At 36.5% G+C, this 15,942-nt stretch overlaps 1 protein-coding gene across 4 annotated transcripts in view; it reads left to right on the forward strand.

The window, feature by feature from the left end:
• CTNNA2 (catenin alpha 2) overlaps positions 1 to 15,942 on the forward strand; it is a 1,186,106-nt gene that overhangs the window by 883,524 nt on the left and 286,640 nt on the right. For all 4 annotated transcript variants that reach the window (XM_075562525.1, XM_075562526.1, XM_075562527.1 and 1 more), the window contains one exon: positions 14,029 to 14,181. In XM_075562525.1, coding sequence (XP_075418640.1) covers positions 14,029 to 14,181 — 153 coding nt within the window. The remainder of the gene's footprint in view (positions 1 to 14,028; positions 14,182 to 15,942) is intronic.

The raw sequence follows: 15,942 nt of genomic DNA on the forward strand, positions 1-15,942 counted from the left end.
TCCTGACTAAGAACAGAGAATGAAGAAGAATTCGGCTCCCCACTTCAGAGGAAGCAGCCTCTGAAAACCATACATAGATCAAGACACTGACAGATACTCAAATCCCAATGAATAGAAGCAGAACATGGTCAGATCAGAGAGAACTGGAAGATGGGCCCCTTGAAACAGAAGGTACTAAAAAAATGTGACTGGGGAGGATATGATTTATGAAAGTGGAGGCAACCAGGGTGACAAGAGTTGGGTACAGCTGTGGGAGTGGAGCCTTTGTGATCTTAATGTGCTGATGGGCACAGCTCAAGGCAAGGAGGAATAGCTGCAAAAATCTGGTAATAATCAGAACTTGGAATGTGTAAAGTATGAATTTAGGAAAATTGGAATTTGTAAAAAATGAAATGGAACACAAATAAAGATACATGGCATGAGTATTAATGAACTGAAAATGACTGGTAGTATTCACTTTGAATCAGAAAATATGATTTACTATATCGTGAATAACACAATCAAAAGGAATGGTATGTCATTTACTGTCAAAAAGTACATTGTAAAATCATGAAGTATCAATGCTCTTTGTGATAGGATTGTATCTACCCACCTTCAAAGAACTCCAGTAAATACAACTATTATTCAAATTTATGAACCAATCACAGAAACTAGTGATGAAGAAGTTGAAAAATCCTATTTAGTCAGAAATTGATCAAACATGCAATCAAGATCCATTGATAATTGTTGATGAAATACCAAAGTCGAAAACAAAGAGGAAAGACTGGTAGTTGGAAAATATAGACTGCATGATAAAAACCAAAGTGGAAATTGCATGATAGAATTTTTCAGGAACAATGATTTGTTCATAGCAAATACCTTTTGTAAACAACACAAAACGTGGCTATACACATTGATTTGTCCAGATGGAAGACAAAAAGTCAAATGGACTATATCTGTAGGAAGAGATGCAGGTGAAGCTCAATATCAGCAACTAATTGTGCTGTGATCTGAACAGACCAGGGGCTAACTGTGGAGCAGACCATCAATTTCTCACATGTAAGTTCAGTATAAAGCTAAAGAAAATCATGAGAGCCAATATACCCCACCTGAATTTTGAGAACATCTGAAGAACAGAATTGATGAATTGAACACTAATGACAGAAGTTCTGAAGCTGTGAGAGGATTTCAAGAACACTTATGAAAAAAGGAACAAATCAGTGAAAAGATAGGAAAGGAAGAAAAGATCAAAGTGGATGTGAGAGAGGCTCTGAAATGTGCTCTTAACCATTGAGTAAATAAAGTAAATGGAAGAAATGATGAAGTCAAAGCATGGAACAGAAAATTTCAAAGGCAGCTCAAGAAGACAAAGCCAACTATTATAATGAAATGTGCAAAAACTTAGAATTAGAAAACCCAAAGGGAAAACCATGCTGAGCCCCTTAAACTAAAAAAACTGAAGAAGTCCAGGCCTTGAGTTGCAATCTTAAAAGATTCTGCAGGCAAAATAGTGAAAGATGCAATCAGAATCGATATAAAAAGGAAAGAATACACAGTCACTGTTAAAATGAGCTAGTCGACATTCCAGCGTTTCAAGAGGTAGCACATAAGTAAGAACCTTTGGTGCCGAATGAAGAAGTTCAAGCTGCACTAAAAGCATTAGCCAAATATCCAGGACTTGATGGAATACCAGCGGAAATGTTTCAACAATCTGATGAAGCACTGGAAACGTACACGTAGATACCAGCAAATTTGGAAGACAGCTATTTGGCCCACTGACTGGAATCGTTCCAGATTTATACCCATTCCAAAGAAAGGTGACCTAACTAACACAGAAAACAAACTATAGAACAACATTACTGATATCACATGTCAGTAAAAATTTACTGAGGATCATCCAATAAAAGTTTCAGGAATACATTAACATGGAGCTACCAGAGGTCCGGCTGGATTCAGAAGAAGGCATGGAACAAGGGATATCATTGTTGTTGTCAGATGGACCTTGGCTGAAATCAGAGGATGTCAGAAAGATTTTTACTATGCCAAGGCTGTGGATCATAACACGCTATGGATACCCTTGAGAAGAATGTGAATTCCAGAATACTGTGTTGTGTGCACGTGACACTTGTTCAAGCTGAACAAAGGAATGCTGCATAGTTTAAAATCAAGAAAGGTGTGTGTCGGGCTTGGATCGTCTCACCATGCTTCTTCAACCTGAATGCTGAGCAAATCGTCAGAGAAGATGGCTTGTGTGACAAAGGATGTGACGTCAGGATTGGAGGATATACAGATAAACAGATGACACACTCTTGCTTGCTAAAAGTGAGTAGAACTTGAAGCACTTGCTGATAAAGACCAAGGATCACAGCTTTCAGTATGAATTAAAATTCAGTGTAAAGAAGACCAAATTCGTCACAACTTGACCAATACTTGACAACATGTACTGTAGAACGAAACACTGCTCAATCCTTCACTATCCTTAGGATTATTCTTCTATTTGAGCCCATTTTTGCAGCCACTATCTCAATCCATCTTGTTACAGGTCTTCCTCTTTTTCATTGCCCTCTACTTTACAAAGCATAATGTCTTTCTCTGGGGACTGCTGTCTCCTGATAACTCTCCAGAGTGTGTGAGATAAATTATTGCTCTTGGCCTTTAGAGGGCCTTCTGGCTCTGCTTCTTCCAAGACAGATTTGTTTGTTCTTTTGATAGCCCTTAATGCTTTCATTATTTTTCACAAGCACCGAAAGTCAAATACAGCAATTGTCTTTCACCGTTGTTATTCAATGTCCAACTTTCACATATATAGACCATTGAAAATACTATGGCTTGGCTCAGACACACTTTGTCCTTAAAGTGACATCCTTGATTTTCACCACTCTAAAGAAGTTTTGTGGAACATATTTACCTAATATAATTAATTTGTTCTTTTACCTTTTTATCGCTCCATGAGCATGGATTGTAGATCCAAGAAAAATGAAATTCATGACAACTTCAATCTTTTCTCTGTTTTTCATGATGTTAATTATTTGTCCTGTTGTGAGGTTTTATTATTTTTCACATTGAATTGTAATCCATATCAAAAGCCGCAAGCCTTAATCTTCACCAGCAAGTGCGTCAAGCCCTCCTCAATTTCAACAAGCAAGGTTAAATCATCTTTATATTGATGGTTGTTAATAAACATTTCTCCAATCCTGATGCTGAGTTATTGTTCATATAACACAGTTTTCTAATTATTTTGTCAGTATAAGAATTGAATAATGATGGTGAGGGGGTACAAACGTGAAACACACCTTCCCGGATTTAAAACCCTGCAATTTGAAACCCTGTGATATTCCCTTCTGTTCACACAACCACCTCCTAATCCATGTGCACATTCCACATTAGCTCAATGAAGCGTTCTAGAACTCCCAGGTTTCTCCAGGATATCCATAGTTTGTTATGATCCGCACAGTTGAATGACTTCGCATAGTCAGTAAAACACAAGTAACCTTCTTTCTAGTGTTCTTTGTTTTCGCCAAGGTCCATCTGATGTCAGCAATGATATTCCTTGTTCCACATCCCCTTGTGAATACAGCCTGAATTTCTGCCAGTTCCTGCAAAGGTGTCACAGTACCTTTTGTAGTATTTGATAGTGTGTGTGTGTGCCCTGCAATAGAGCCTTGAAATTTGTCCCTATTTTCTCATTAATGATTTCTATTGCCGTGGAACTTATATCTAGGTTTTGTAACACATTACGCATTCATGTTTGTACATCGGATGAAGCATGACTCCTTTCATTTTTCTAAAGCTAGATCTCCAGTTTTGCCATCACCTTTGTTTAAAAGTACTCCTGCCTTTCTCATTTAGTGGTTTTTGGCTCATTATTGTAGATCAATTGCTTGTAGGTGGATGTATCTATTTCTGTGCACCTATCATTAAACTGGTACTGGGCTGCTTTGACTATGATGTAATAGGTTTTAGAGTTGGGTAGTGGGAGGATTCCAACTTTGTTTTTCTTTGTAAGAATATTTATCCTAGGTATCTTTCTTTCTACATGAATTTAGTAATTACTGTGACTGTTTCTTTAAAAATGCAGTTGATATTTTGATAGTAATTGAGTTGTATTTATAAATTTCTTTGGGTAACATTGACACTTTCACATTATTAAGCCTTCATGGCCAGGAACATAGGATAGTCTTCCATTGGCTTACATCTCTTTTGGTTTCTTGTAGTAGTCTTCTGTAACTTTTTACAGGCCTTTTGTTTCTCTGGTTAGGTTTTTTCCTAAGCATTTTATCTTTTCTGTGGACATTGTAAATGATATTTGTTGTGGTACACAATTTCATGATGGCTTGAAGATATTTGACCTGTTAATCTGGTCAGGGCCTGATCATGCCTCCTAATGGGTGAGATCTTCTCATAAGAAGGGTTCTGGGAACGTCTCTCACTCGGTTTTCACCTTTCTACTTGCTGACCACTCTGATAGCTGCTAGAGTCCTGCTGGAGTCCTTGATGTTTTTTCCTGACTTTGGATCCACAGGATTTTGCATCCACCAGCTTGTTATCTTCCTGCATTCAGGATCATTCATGTGGCTGCACATCTCTGTGGAGAGACTTATGGACTAGTATCAGATTTATGGACTTGGCTGGGATGTTTTCTTGATATTTAATTACTTCATGTTATAAAGCTCTCCCTTACATGTATAAGAGTGTCCCTTGTTTCTCTAGTCAACCCCACCTAACAATATTGATTCTTTGATGACTTCAGTGTTTTCTTCATTAGTGTACAGGAATCGAATTGATTTGTGCTCATTAATCTTACACCCTATCAGGTATTTTTATTGTTTCCAACCATTTTTATGTTGAGTTTTTTTGGGTTTTCTTGGAGAGAAACGGGGATTTATACTCCTGTAAAGGGATACAGTCTCAGAAACTCACAGAGGTGGTTCTACTCTGTCTTATAGGGTTATGAGTTGGCATTGACTCTATGCCAGCGAGTTGTATTTTGGGGGTAGGGATGGGGTAGCATGTGATTCTATATATAAAACCATATCATCAGTGATTAGTGATAGTTTCACTTTTTCTTTGCCTATTGGTGTTCCATTAATTTACTTTTGTTGTCCAATGGCTCTGACTAAAACTTTCGGCACAATTTTGTAAAAGCCTGGCTAAAGGGGACAACTTTACCTGGTTCCTTTTCAAAGGGGAAATGCTTTCTGTTTTCCCCATTGAGTACGATGTTGACCATTGTTGGGTTGTTTTGTGTTTTTGGTTTTTTTTGTATATGAGGTTTTTCTGTTTAAAAATATCCTTTGTAGGGGAGAAAGGGGGAATCAATTGCAATGATTGATATATAACCCACCACCCACCCCCTGGGGGATAAACAATAAAAACGTGGGTGAAGGGAGACAACAGGAGGTGTAAGATATGAAAAGAATAATTTATAATTTATCAAAGGGTCATAAGGGTGAGATGGGGGTGAGGTAGGGAAAACAGAGCTGCTGAAACCTAGGGCTCAAATAGAAAGAAAATGTTTTGGAAATGATGATGGCAACCTACGTACAAATGTGCTTGATACAACTGATGTGTGGATTGTTATAAGAGCTGTGCGAGTGCCCAATAACATGACTAAATCTTTTAATGTTGAAATATTTAAGAATACATGATGATTAAAACAAATTCATTTAGACTTATCCTGATGAGTTAATAGTAAAATTTGACAATTTCTTACATGAGAACTAATTTTAAAGATTCAGGAAAAATAAATTTTACTCGTGTAAGCATGTATTACTCCATAATCGAACACAACATACACTGAATATTTACCAATGTTGAAAGGGCATTAACCATATTTTTTATTATTTTTAAACTTATTTTTATTTCCTGCGACCTTTCTGTAAGGGGTCGTCCAGTTAGTTGCCTACAGGTAGGCTTTGGGTCTCCACTTGGCACACCTCCTCATTCACAATAATAGGATTTTTTGTTCTTTGATACCTGATCTCACTGACACCTTGTGATTACACAGGCTGGTGTGCTACTTTCATGTGGGCTTTGTTTCTTCTCAGCTAGATGGCCGCTTGTTTACCTTCAAGTCTTTAAGACCCTAGATGCTATAGCTTTGATAGCTGGGTACCATCAGCTTTCTTCTCCACATTTACTTGTGCACCCATTTTGTATTCAGCGGTCTTGTTGGGAAGATGAGCATCATGGAATGCCAGTTTAATAGAACAAAGTGTTCATGCATTGAGGGAGTACTTGAGTAGAGGCCCAATGTCCATCTGCTACCTTAATACTAAACCTATAAATATATGCACATAGATCTATTTCCCCATCATCATATAAATATATTTACATATGTACATTTCTTTATTTATTCCTCTGTAAATGTCCTTTGCCTCCTAGTTCTTTCCTCTATTTCCTTTTACTTTCCTCTTGTCCCATTATCATGCTCAGTCTTTATTTGGGTTTCAGTAATTCCTCTGAGTTACATTGCCCTTGATCAAGCCCCCAGACCTCCTACACCCTCTTCACCATTAATTTTGGATCACCTGTTGTTCCTTTGTCCCTTTCCCCTGCCTCCCCCTCTCCCATGTCCCCCTGTAATGTGGGTTCCATTGTTTTCTCCCCAAGATTGTTTATCCTACCTATCTTAGCTAGAAAGACCTGCAGAGATAATAATATGCACAAATAACAAGACAGAGCAAGACAAAGCAACAAAAGGAAACAAAAGAACAACAGCAAAAAGAAAAACCTATAAATAGCTCAAGGTCTGTTTATTGACCTTTAGGAGTGTTTTCCAGTCAGATCTAAAGGGGTGCCACACCCTGGCCCCAATGTCTAGTTTTAGCATTTGCTCAGGACTCCCTTTCTCTGCTCCCTTTGCTGTTCTGTTGCACACCCTTAGTATTTTGCCTCGGTGTGGTAGGGTCAGATTGGGCACAATTCCTGCCCTTTGTCCCCAATGTTGTCCCCCATAGGGCTATGGTGAGAGACATCATGTCTTGTGGTGGAACTGGCCATATGGTCCTCTCTGTGCACTGGCTGCTCTGAACAGGGATATCGTCCTCAAGGCTTGATAGACCAGGATGTGCTCCACTCTCCTCCTCATCCTTCATTTGCTCCTGTGTGCTCTGATGAGACATGCTCCTCTCCCTGGGCTGCAGCTTCAGTGCTGTCCTCTGAAATAAATTCTTCTGGGGGGAGGAAAGGGTTGTACACATATTTGGTATTCAGACCAGCCCCTCAGACTTCTCTATTGATTCCCTGCTTCATGTCAATATGTTGCATTCACACCTTAGAGCACTGGGTTGAAGCCTAGTACCTCTTTCCCTGTGAAGATATAAACACTACCCTCCACTTGGGTGGGTTAATGCCCTGTTTCCCCACTACCCCTGTCTTTTTTTTTCCTTTCCCCGCCTCCTTTTAAGTTGGCTACTGTATGTATACCTGGATTTGGCCTGCCCCCTGCCCCCAGGAATGTTTGTCTATAGTAGCCTTTTTCCCTAGACCTCTTTTGCATTTTTAAGCTTACCTTAGCGGACTCATGTTGTACTTGCCCTTTTGTGCTTGGCTTACTTTGCTTAGCATAATTTCCTCCAGTTCTTCCCATGTGGCGGTGTGCTTCATGCATTCATCACAGCATTTTAGGGATATGTAGTATGTACGTATGTACACATGTATGTATGTACGACAGTTTTTTAATCCATTCTTCCGTTGATGGAACTTTGGTTTATTTCCAACTCCTTGAAATTGTGAACTGCTGAGATGAATATTGGATCACAGATGTCTGGCTGTGGTTTGTTTCTTGCCTCTTCTGGGTATATGCCCAGTAGGGGGATTGCTGGGTCGTACGGTAGCTCAATTTTCATGTTTTAGATTTCACCAAATCAATTTCTAAAGTGGCTGTACATACTTACAGGTCCACCAGTAATGGATGAGAGTTCCTATCTCACCACAGCCCCTCCAACTTGTTGCTTTCTGATTTTTTTTTAATTTGGCCACCTTTGAGGGTGTTAAGTGATATCACATTGTTTTAATTATCTCTTCTCTTATGGCCAATGATTGGGAACATTTTCTCATATGTTCATTAGCCATTTGAATTTCTACCCTTGCAAAACTTCTGTTCAGGTACTTTGGCCAGCTCCTCATTGGGCAATTTGTTTATTTCTTTTGGAAGCTAGCAGAGTATTGTGGATTTTAGTAATAAAATCTTTGTCTGATGTGTCATTACTAAATACATTTTCTCAGTTCATGGACTCTCTTATTACTCTCTTGGTGAATTATTTCAATGTACACAGGTGTTTTATCTTCAGTTTATCCCACTTGTCAATATGTGACTCATCTTTATTTGTGTCCTTCCCTGTTTCTGACAGCCTATGTTTTCCTTACACCAAAGTTCTCAGGTTTGTCCTAATTCCCTCATTGATGGCCCTAATTATTTGGGCTTTACCTCAAGGGCTGTAACCTACCTGGAGTTTATTCTTGTGCATGGAGTGAGATAAGGGTTTAACTTCATTTTCTGCAGGTAGATATCCATTTTTTCCAGCACCACTTTTTGAAGAGGGCATCTGCCTCCCATTTGATATTTTTGGGACCCTCATCAGATATCAGTTGTCTGTATGTTGATGATTTCATTTCTGGGTTTTCAGCTCTTTTCCATTGGTCTGAGTATCTGTCATTATACCAATACCATGTGGTTTTGACCTCTATGACTGTATAATATGTAGTAAAATCAGGTAAAGCAAGCCCTCCAACAGTGTCCTTCTTCTTGAGGAGTTCTCTGCTAATTCTGGACTTCTTCCTTCTCCACATGAAGTTGGTAATCAATTTTACTATTTCTTTGAAGAAAGATGAGGGTAGTTGTATCAGGATGGCATTAAACTTATATAGTGCCTTGTGCAGAACTGACATCTTGACTATATTGAGTCTTCCAATCCACGGGCATGGAATATTCTTCCACTGGTTGAGGTCACTCTTGGTTTCTTGTAATAATGCTCTGTAGTTTTCCTCATACAAACCTTTTGCTCTTTTAGTGAGGTATATCCTTAGATATTTCCATTTGTGCTTGGCTATTGCGAAGGGTATCACCTTTTTGATCTCCTCTTCTATAGACTGCCACTCTGCCATATTCCTCTATTGAATCCAGTACTCCCTTTGTGGAGATTTAGGGATTTTTCCACATATAAAATCATATCATCTGTGAATAACAATAGTTTCAGCTCTTCTTTTCCTAGGCGAATATCTTTGATATTCTTTGCCTTATGCAGTTAGGCAAAACCTCCAGTATGATGTTAAATAAGAGTGGGGACAAGGGGCATCCTAGTCTAGTCCCCTTTTTCAATGGGATTCTGTTCATCTTTTCTCCGTTGACTATGTTGGTTGTTGGTTTTTCATACATAGCTTGTATTATCTTGAGGAATTTTCCTTCCATTCCTATCTTCTTCAGTGTCTTAAACAGGAATTGGTGTTGGATGTTGTCGAATGCTTTTTCTGCATCTATCGATATTATCGTGTGGTTCTTGTAGTCCATCACAAAATCTTTAATTTTATTTCCAAAGAGACTTAGGGTTTAGCAGCTAAACAAAGTCTCAGCTCATTATCCTTATTATGTATGGAAGTAGATATTGTATGGCAACTTAATTGTGATGAAATAATTGAATTTATAAGAACATAGACTAGCAAGTAATATTTTTATAATTATAACATGTTAAAGGTACAAGATGTACTTAAAAATAAAATAAAGTAATTTGTTGTAATATTTATTTTTGAATTAAATGTTCATTTAAGGAAATAAAATTACCCTTCTATTCCTATTTTGTTGATTTTTCTTTTACAGAAATGAGTGTTACAGAAAGACAGCTATTTTCATATGCCTTTCTGCATCAATTAGTATGATCATGTGGTTGTAATTTTTGTTTTATTTAGTGGTGGATTACATTATTGCTCTTGTGATGTTGTACCTCATAGGAATCCCATTTGATCATGATGTACGGTTTTTTAAAATATATTATTGGTTTCTATAGACCAAAATTTTGTTGCCATTTTTGATTCTACATTCATAAGGGATATTGATCTGTAGTTTTATATCATGTATCTTTAACTTGTTTTGGTATCAAGGTTATGCTCACTGAATAAAGTAATTTTGGGGGTTTCATTTCTTTTTAAAATTCTGGAATAGTTTGAGTAGAATTGGTTACAATTCTCTGAACATTTGATAGAATGCCCCTATTTAGCCATCTGGTCCTGATGACTTCTTGGTTGGAATTTTTCTACTGGCCTGCTCTTTTTCTTCTTTTCAAGCATCTATTCATGTTTTCTACATCAGTCTGAATTAATTTGAGTTATTGCTCTGTTTCTAGAAATTTGTCCATTTTATTTAGGGTTTCAAACTTGTTGGCTTATAGTCTTTTATAGTAGGATTCTATTATCATTTTATTTCATTTGATTCTGTTGTGATGTCAACCTTTTCATTACCGATTCCATATAGTTGCATATTCTCTTTCGTTTCCTTTAAGTTTGTCAGTTATTTGTCAATTTTGTTAATACTTTCAAGAAACCAACCTGATTAAAAAATTTTTTCCATGGTTGTATTGCTTCTCATTGTTTTTGTTCATTTATTTCTGCTCTAATCTTTATGACTTATTTTCTTCTGTTGATTTGAGAGTTTGTTTTGTTGCTCATATTCTAGTTGTTGATGATACTGTGTTAAGGCACTTGTTTTGGTTTCCCCCTATTTTTTACATGTGTGTTGATTGCTATAGATTGACCTCTGACAAAGGGTTTTGCAGGTTCTCAAAGGTTTAGGTATATTGTGTTCCCATTCGTCTAAATGATTTTTTACTCCAGTCCTTCTTTTATCTACTACCCAGTCATTTAAAAGTAGAATGTTGTTCTTTTCTCCTTGTGGGTGATTATTTGGCATTTTGTTTGTTTTCTTTCCTTGAGAATTTCTAGTTTTACATCATTGTGATCTGTGAAAATAGGTTGTCAAATTCCCATGATTACACATTTATTAAAGCTTGGTTTGTGGCCTAACCTGTGATCTCTTCTGAATAGTGTTCCATAGAGAATGTATACTGTACTGTTGTTGGGTAGAGTGCTCTGTATATGTCTAGGAGGTAAAGTGAGTTGATTGTGCTGTTTAGCCTTTCTACTTCTTTAATGAGTTTCTTTCCTGATGCTCTGTCTTTCCTTGAGAATGGTGCATTGACGTATTGTAATGTTATTTCTGAGTCATCTATTTCTCTCTTCATATCTGTGAGTGTTTGATTAATATACTTCAAGTGTCTTTAATTGGCAGCATATATTGCATATCATAGTGTGTTTGAAGGATTGAGGGTGTTGATTAAGAAAAAAAATTAAGATAAGTTTCCAGTACCACACAACAAACTGCTTATTGGGGTTTGCATGCAGAATCTTGCAGTAGTCAGAGTTTACAAAGGCAAGGGGTTCAGGAAGCCACCAGAAGAGGATGAGAAAAAGGTATATAGCAGGGAGACAGCAAATGGGCCACCCTATCTATCTAAATGTAATTTTACAGCTGTAAAATGTGTAGTCTTGGACCAGAGAGTTCCAAAGGGTAGTAGCTATAGGGTTGATCATATCTATGATAAAGAGTCGTGCTTAGTTTAAAAGGATATGCAAATCAGGTAGGCACTATATGACCAGAACTCAGCTCTTTTGCTCTGTTTTTCAAAAATCATTTTTGGGGGAACTGTTACAGCTTTTGCTCTATTTTAAAGCAGTTGGAAGTGTAAATGTTTGAGGTGTTTTGCACTGATGGGCTTTTAGGCAAACCGTCCACTTCTTGCTATGAATAAATATATCAGAAACAGTACACCAAGTCCATCTTTGACTCATTTATATGTAAGTAATCCTGGAACTACAGCATAATCAAGTCACAATGAACTTCACTTATAACCATCTGTTTTTTAAAATACAAGTACATACCTTGTTGCAGCCTGCACTTCGATGATATTTTTATTCTCAGATAGCTAATAGCAGATGTTGAATGCTATGATTTATTTTTATAAAAACTCTCCTACAGCAGGCTATGAAAACTAAAAACCAAGCAAACAAAAAAAGAGGTATTCAACTTCCATCATAATGTATCTCCATCATAAGTCAGAGACTACCTGTAATATCTATGTAACTCAGGTCAGCTGAGGTTTTATTTATGTGGCCTGTCCTTTACATCCTTATTCTTGAAATGCTGTTTAGCTGGGTATGCAATTCTTTGTTGACATTCTCATCACTGTAGGTATATCATTCTACCATCTTCTGGTTGCTACTGATGCTCTCAGAAGTCATATGTCAAATCTTTTTTCATATTTTTATTGCATACTCCCTTTTCTCCACTTTTATATTTGTTGGTTTTTTAATCTGCTTGAGGTTTCATATATATATAATGTTTGGAAGTATATATAAAATTAACATTGCTGAATTAGTTATATGTCAATATATGCCAAGTTTCAGCCCAGGTATAATGTTTATTGGTTAGTTCTAATTTTATGGGTATGCACAGCATGTCAGATACTCAAATAATGTACCCACTACAATACTGTGCTTTAAGGGTTATTCTTATACCACTTTTTAAATGATGAAGCCCTGTCTATGAAATGTAAAATTATTTGTCTGCAATCATAAGCAAGTAGCAGGGCCCGAATTGTATAAGAAACCATCTATCTTAGACAAAACCCTTTATATCACCTCATACTATTCAGTAAAAACCCTGTTCTGAGTAAATAAAAAGTACCTGCATTTAAAATTCTAAGAATTAGATTGAAGTACAATTTTGACCATTTCTTTGTGCACTCACTCATTTATCAACATTTATTGAGCATCCACTATATTATAATCCACTTGTTATAAACAAGAATAAGGAGAAGGAAACAAAATCATTTTAAGTGTTTATTTAAAGTACAGGTGAAATGTCAAATCCAATTTAAATTCAAACTAAACTATTCATACATAATATATAAATTATGATGATTAATGTAAAAAGGAATTGAGGATGGCTCATAGTAATCTCTCTTCTGATCAATAAATGCATATGTATAACCTTTCCAAAGGTTTTCCTGGGTACTTCTAAGTAGATACATTTGTTTGGAAAACATACATATTATTTTCTATATCTTCTTGTGCTTACTTGTATTTGGGAAATTTTCTTACTATATATATTCAGAAATCATGAACAAAGCAGTACGGAAATGATTGTTCAATGACAGTTTCATTTCATTTTCCTGCACCTGCCCTCTTTTTTTATTTTAACAATGAGGGAAAGATACGTCGTTATGCATTGTTAGATATTTGAGTCTGTTTATTTTTATTAACCCTGAGAAATAATTATAAGTCTTGTTTTTTTCTGGAGCAAACCAACTGGATCATCCTAACACGTACATAGAAACATTTCTGTTGCTTTGGGTAAATGAATGAGGAAACAGTCGACTGATAGATGTTAGCTGTTTTCTTCACCATCAAATACAAACAATTGATTGAGAAATGGCAGCTAAAGCTAAGTGTTAAATGTTTAGTGTTGGCTTCATGGCCTAGCTCGGCATACAGGGGAATTTTCCTTAATGGTTGATGCCTAAAATTTCCCTTTTCGAAATCACCCGAGTCCTTGAACTGCATCCAGATTTAAAACTCCATGAAAAGAAATATGGTATTTAATGGAAGATGAGAGCAGTCTTTTTTTAAAAAAAAATCAGGGAGAGCCTATAGTATATTGAACTATAAGCCATGGACATATGTCTTTGTGTGTGTTAGTAAATAGCTGATAGCTAGCTAGCTAGATAGATAGATAGATCAAACACTTTGAATAAAATTCCATTATTTTCACAAACTTTTTGAAGCCCTCCTATGTTTTTTTGAGGTTGACACATGCTGATATATTTAACTGTAATTGATATTTATGTCATCTCTCTTAGTTTCCTTTGATTAAATAAATACTAGGTAAATTAAGAAAGAGTTAGAAAATTATTTACATGGGTAATGGGAGTTGGAAAATATTTTAGAAAACAAACTGTTGACAATCTTTTAATTGTGTATTGTTTTGTTTACTTTTAGCTTCGAAAAGCCGTGATGGATCACATATCTGATTCTTTCTTGGAAACCAATGTTCCTTTGCTGGTTCTCATTGAAGCTGCCAAGAGTGGGAATGAAAAGGAAGTGAAGGAATATGCCCAGGTTTTCCGTGAACATGCTAATAAGCTGGTTGAGGTAAGTCTGGAGAATACCAATGGCTGCAGTTTATCAATTATACCCATCTTACCATATGGATCTTATGATTTTAACAGTAGTTCTACAATTGTTTTTGAAAAATAGAGAGCATCTTCCTTTTTTTTTTCCTTCTGACTGTTCCACTCCTTGAAAACACGAGTTATCAGTTCTCTCTGCTTTCTTTCACATACAACTCTGGAATATTTCTGTTAGCTTTCCTGGACAGCAGGTTTAGGCAGAAACAGGAGAAGGAGAAACGGACCAAAGTTAAAAGAAGAAGAAGAAGAAAAAAAATCAATAGAAAATAATACCAGCTTTGATTTGAATAGAATTGATATTTAAATGGAGTTCTAGAATACTGCTCCCCTTTCCCCTTCTCCTTATCATCCTCTCGACCACGTACATTTAAAATCTGAGTGTCTGATCATATTCTGAATTGAGGGGGTGGGGATTGAGGCAGAGAGGGCAATCCCATTTACCCAAAGAGATGTTTGAACTCTAGATGAAGAATTTTGGGGTGGTAGTAAAAGTGAAAGTTTGAGGTCATAACTGTATTTTGTGTTCGATAAATCAGTGGAAAAAGCTTTGCAAATGCAAAATAATTCCATGAAACCTTGAAAAAACGATATGAAAGTAGGCTAAGAACTACAACAGAAAAAATGAAATAATACCCAGTCTTCCTAGCTCTGGAAACTGAAAGCCAACAAATTGGCAAAGGTGGGATAGGCAATGTTGCAATAAGCACAAACTGTCAAAGTCAATCAGGACATGCGTGTGTTTTAGGAAGAGCCCAGAAAGGGGAGGACACTGGCAATTTTAGGAAGGTTTATCTAGTCAGAATAAGACATTCAAAATGAAATAAAATTACTCAAAATGACAACAGCAACTGTCATCAAACGAGCTCCTCTTTCTTCTTCCTCCTCCTCTTCTTTTCTTAAATTTTGGTGTACAAATTAAGTTTTGAATACGTTAATTAAATGTGAACTTCTTCCCGTTTTCCTTGGCATGGTTAATGTTGTAAGGCTTTTATTAGTCATGCCCTAAATGACTGTTTAGTTTATTCTTTGTTTAATTCAGCATTGGTAGTGCCTCAGGGCACTGAAGATATCCAGTCAGTCACCCAGAAGGAGACCTTGATGTTCTAGGAACTGGCCTGAGCCATTGCACACACAAAAAAGCCAAATATTTAGTGTGCATGAGGCCTAGCCACAGTAATGGAATCCCTTGGCTTCCAACAAGAGACCTCACTGTCTCTAGGCAATAATATCCTAGAGCTAAAATGAGATCACATCTATAATGTCGAGAGTCTTTCTGACTCTGCACCAAAACCAAGCATTCCAGCATGTTCATCTTCTACCGATGTGTTCTGAGAATTCACTTGATTATTGAACAATGCAACATATTTCCTCTAAATCAAGGCCACTCCTGTGTTTTGAGACCTCTGGTGCATTTAAAAAGGAAGAGGTAGAGGAGAGAAGGATAAAAAAGAAATAATCTTAAATTAGTGCTACAGGGGTTTTAATTATTCACAGATAATAAATTAATACTATTAGCAAACAAATATACTATCCCAGACATAGAATTGTCGGTCACAAGATGATGGCAACTTAATAATATTTTTGAAAAGTAACTAGTTTTCTAAATTTTGAAGTTTGGTTTTTGTTTTGTTTCTACTCTATTCTTCACAATATTTACTTTATTTTGCTTCTACTTATTTAACATTGAATTTTAGCCTTTCTTAAGTTAGTAATATACGCATTT

This window comes from Tenrec ecaudatus, chromosome 11 (assembly GCF_050624435.1).
Source record: "Tenrec ecaudatus isolate mTenEca1 chromosome 11, mTenEca1.hap1, whole genome shotgun sequence".
NCBI lineage: Eukaryota > Metazoa > Chordata > Mammalia > Afrosoricida > Tenrecidae > Tenrec > Tenrec ecaudatus.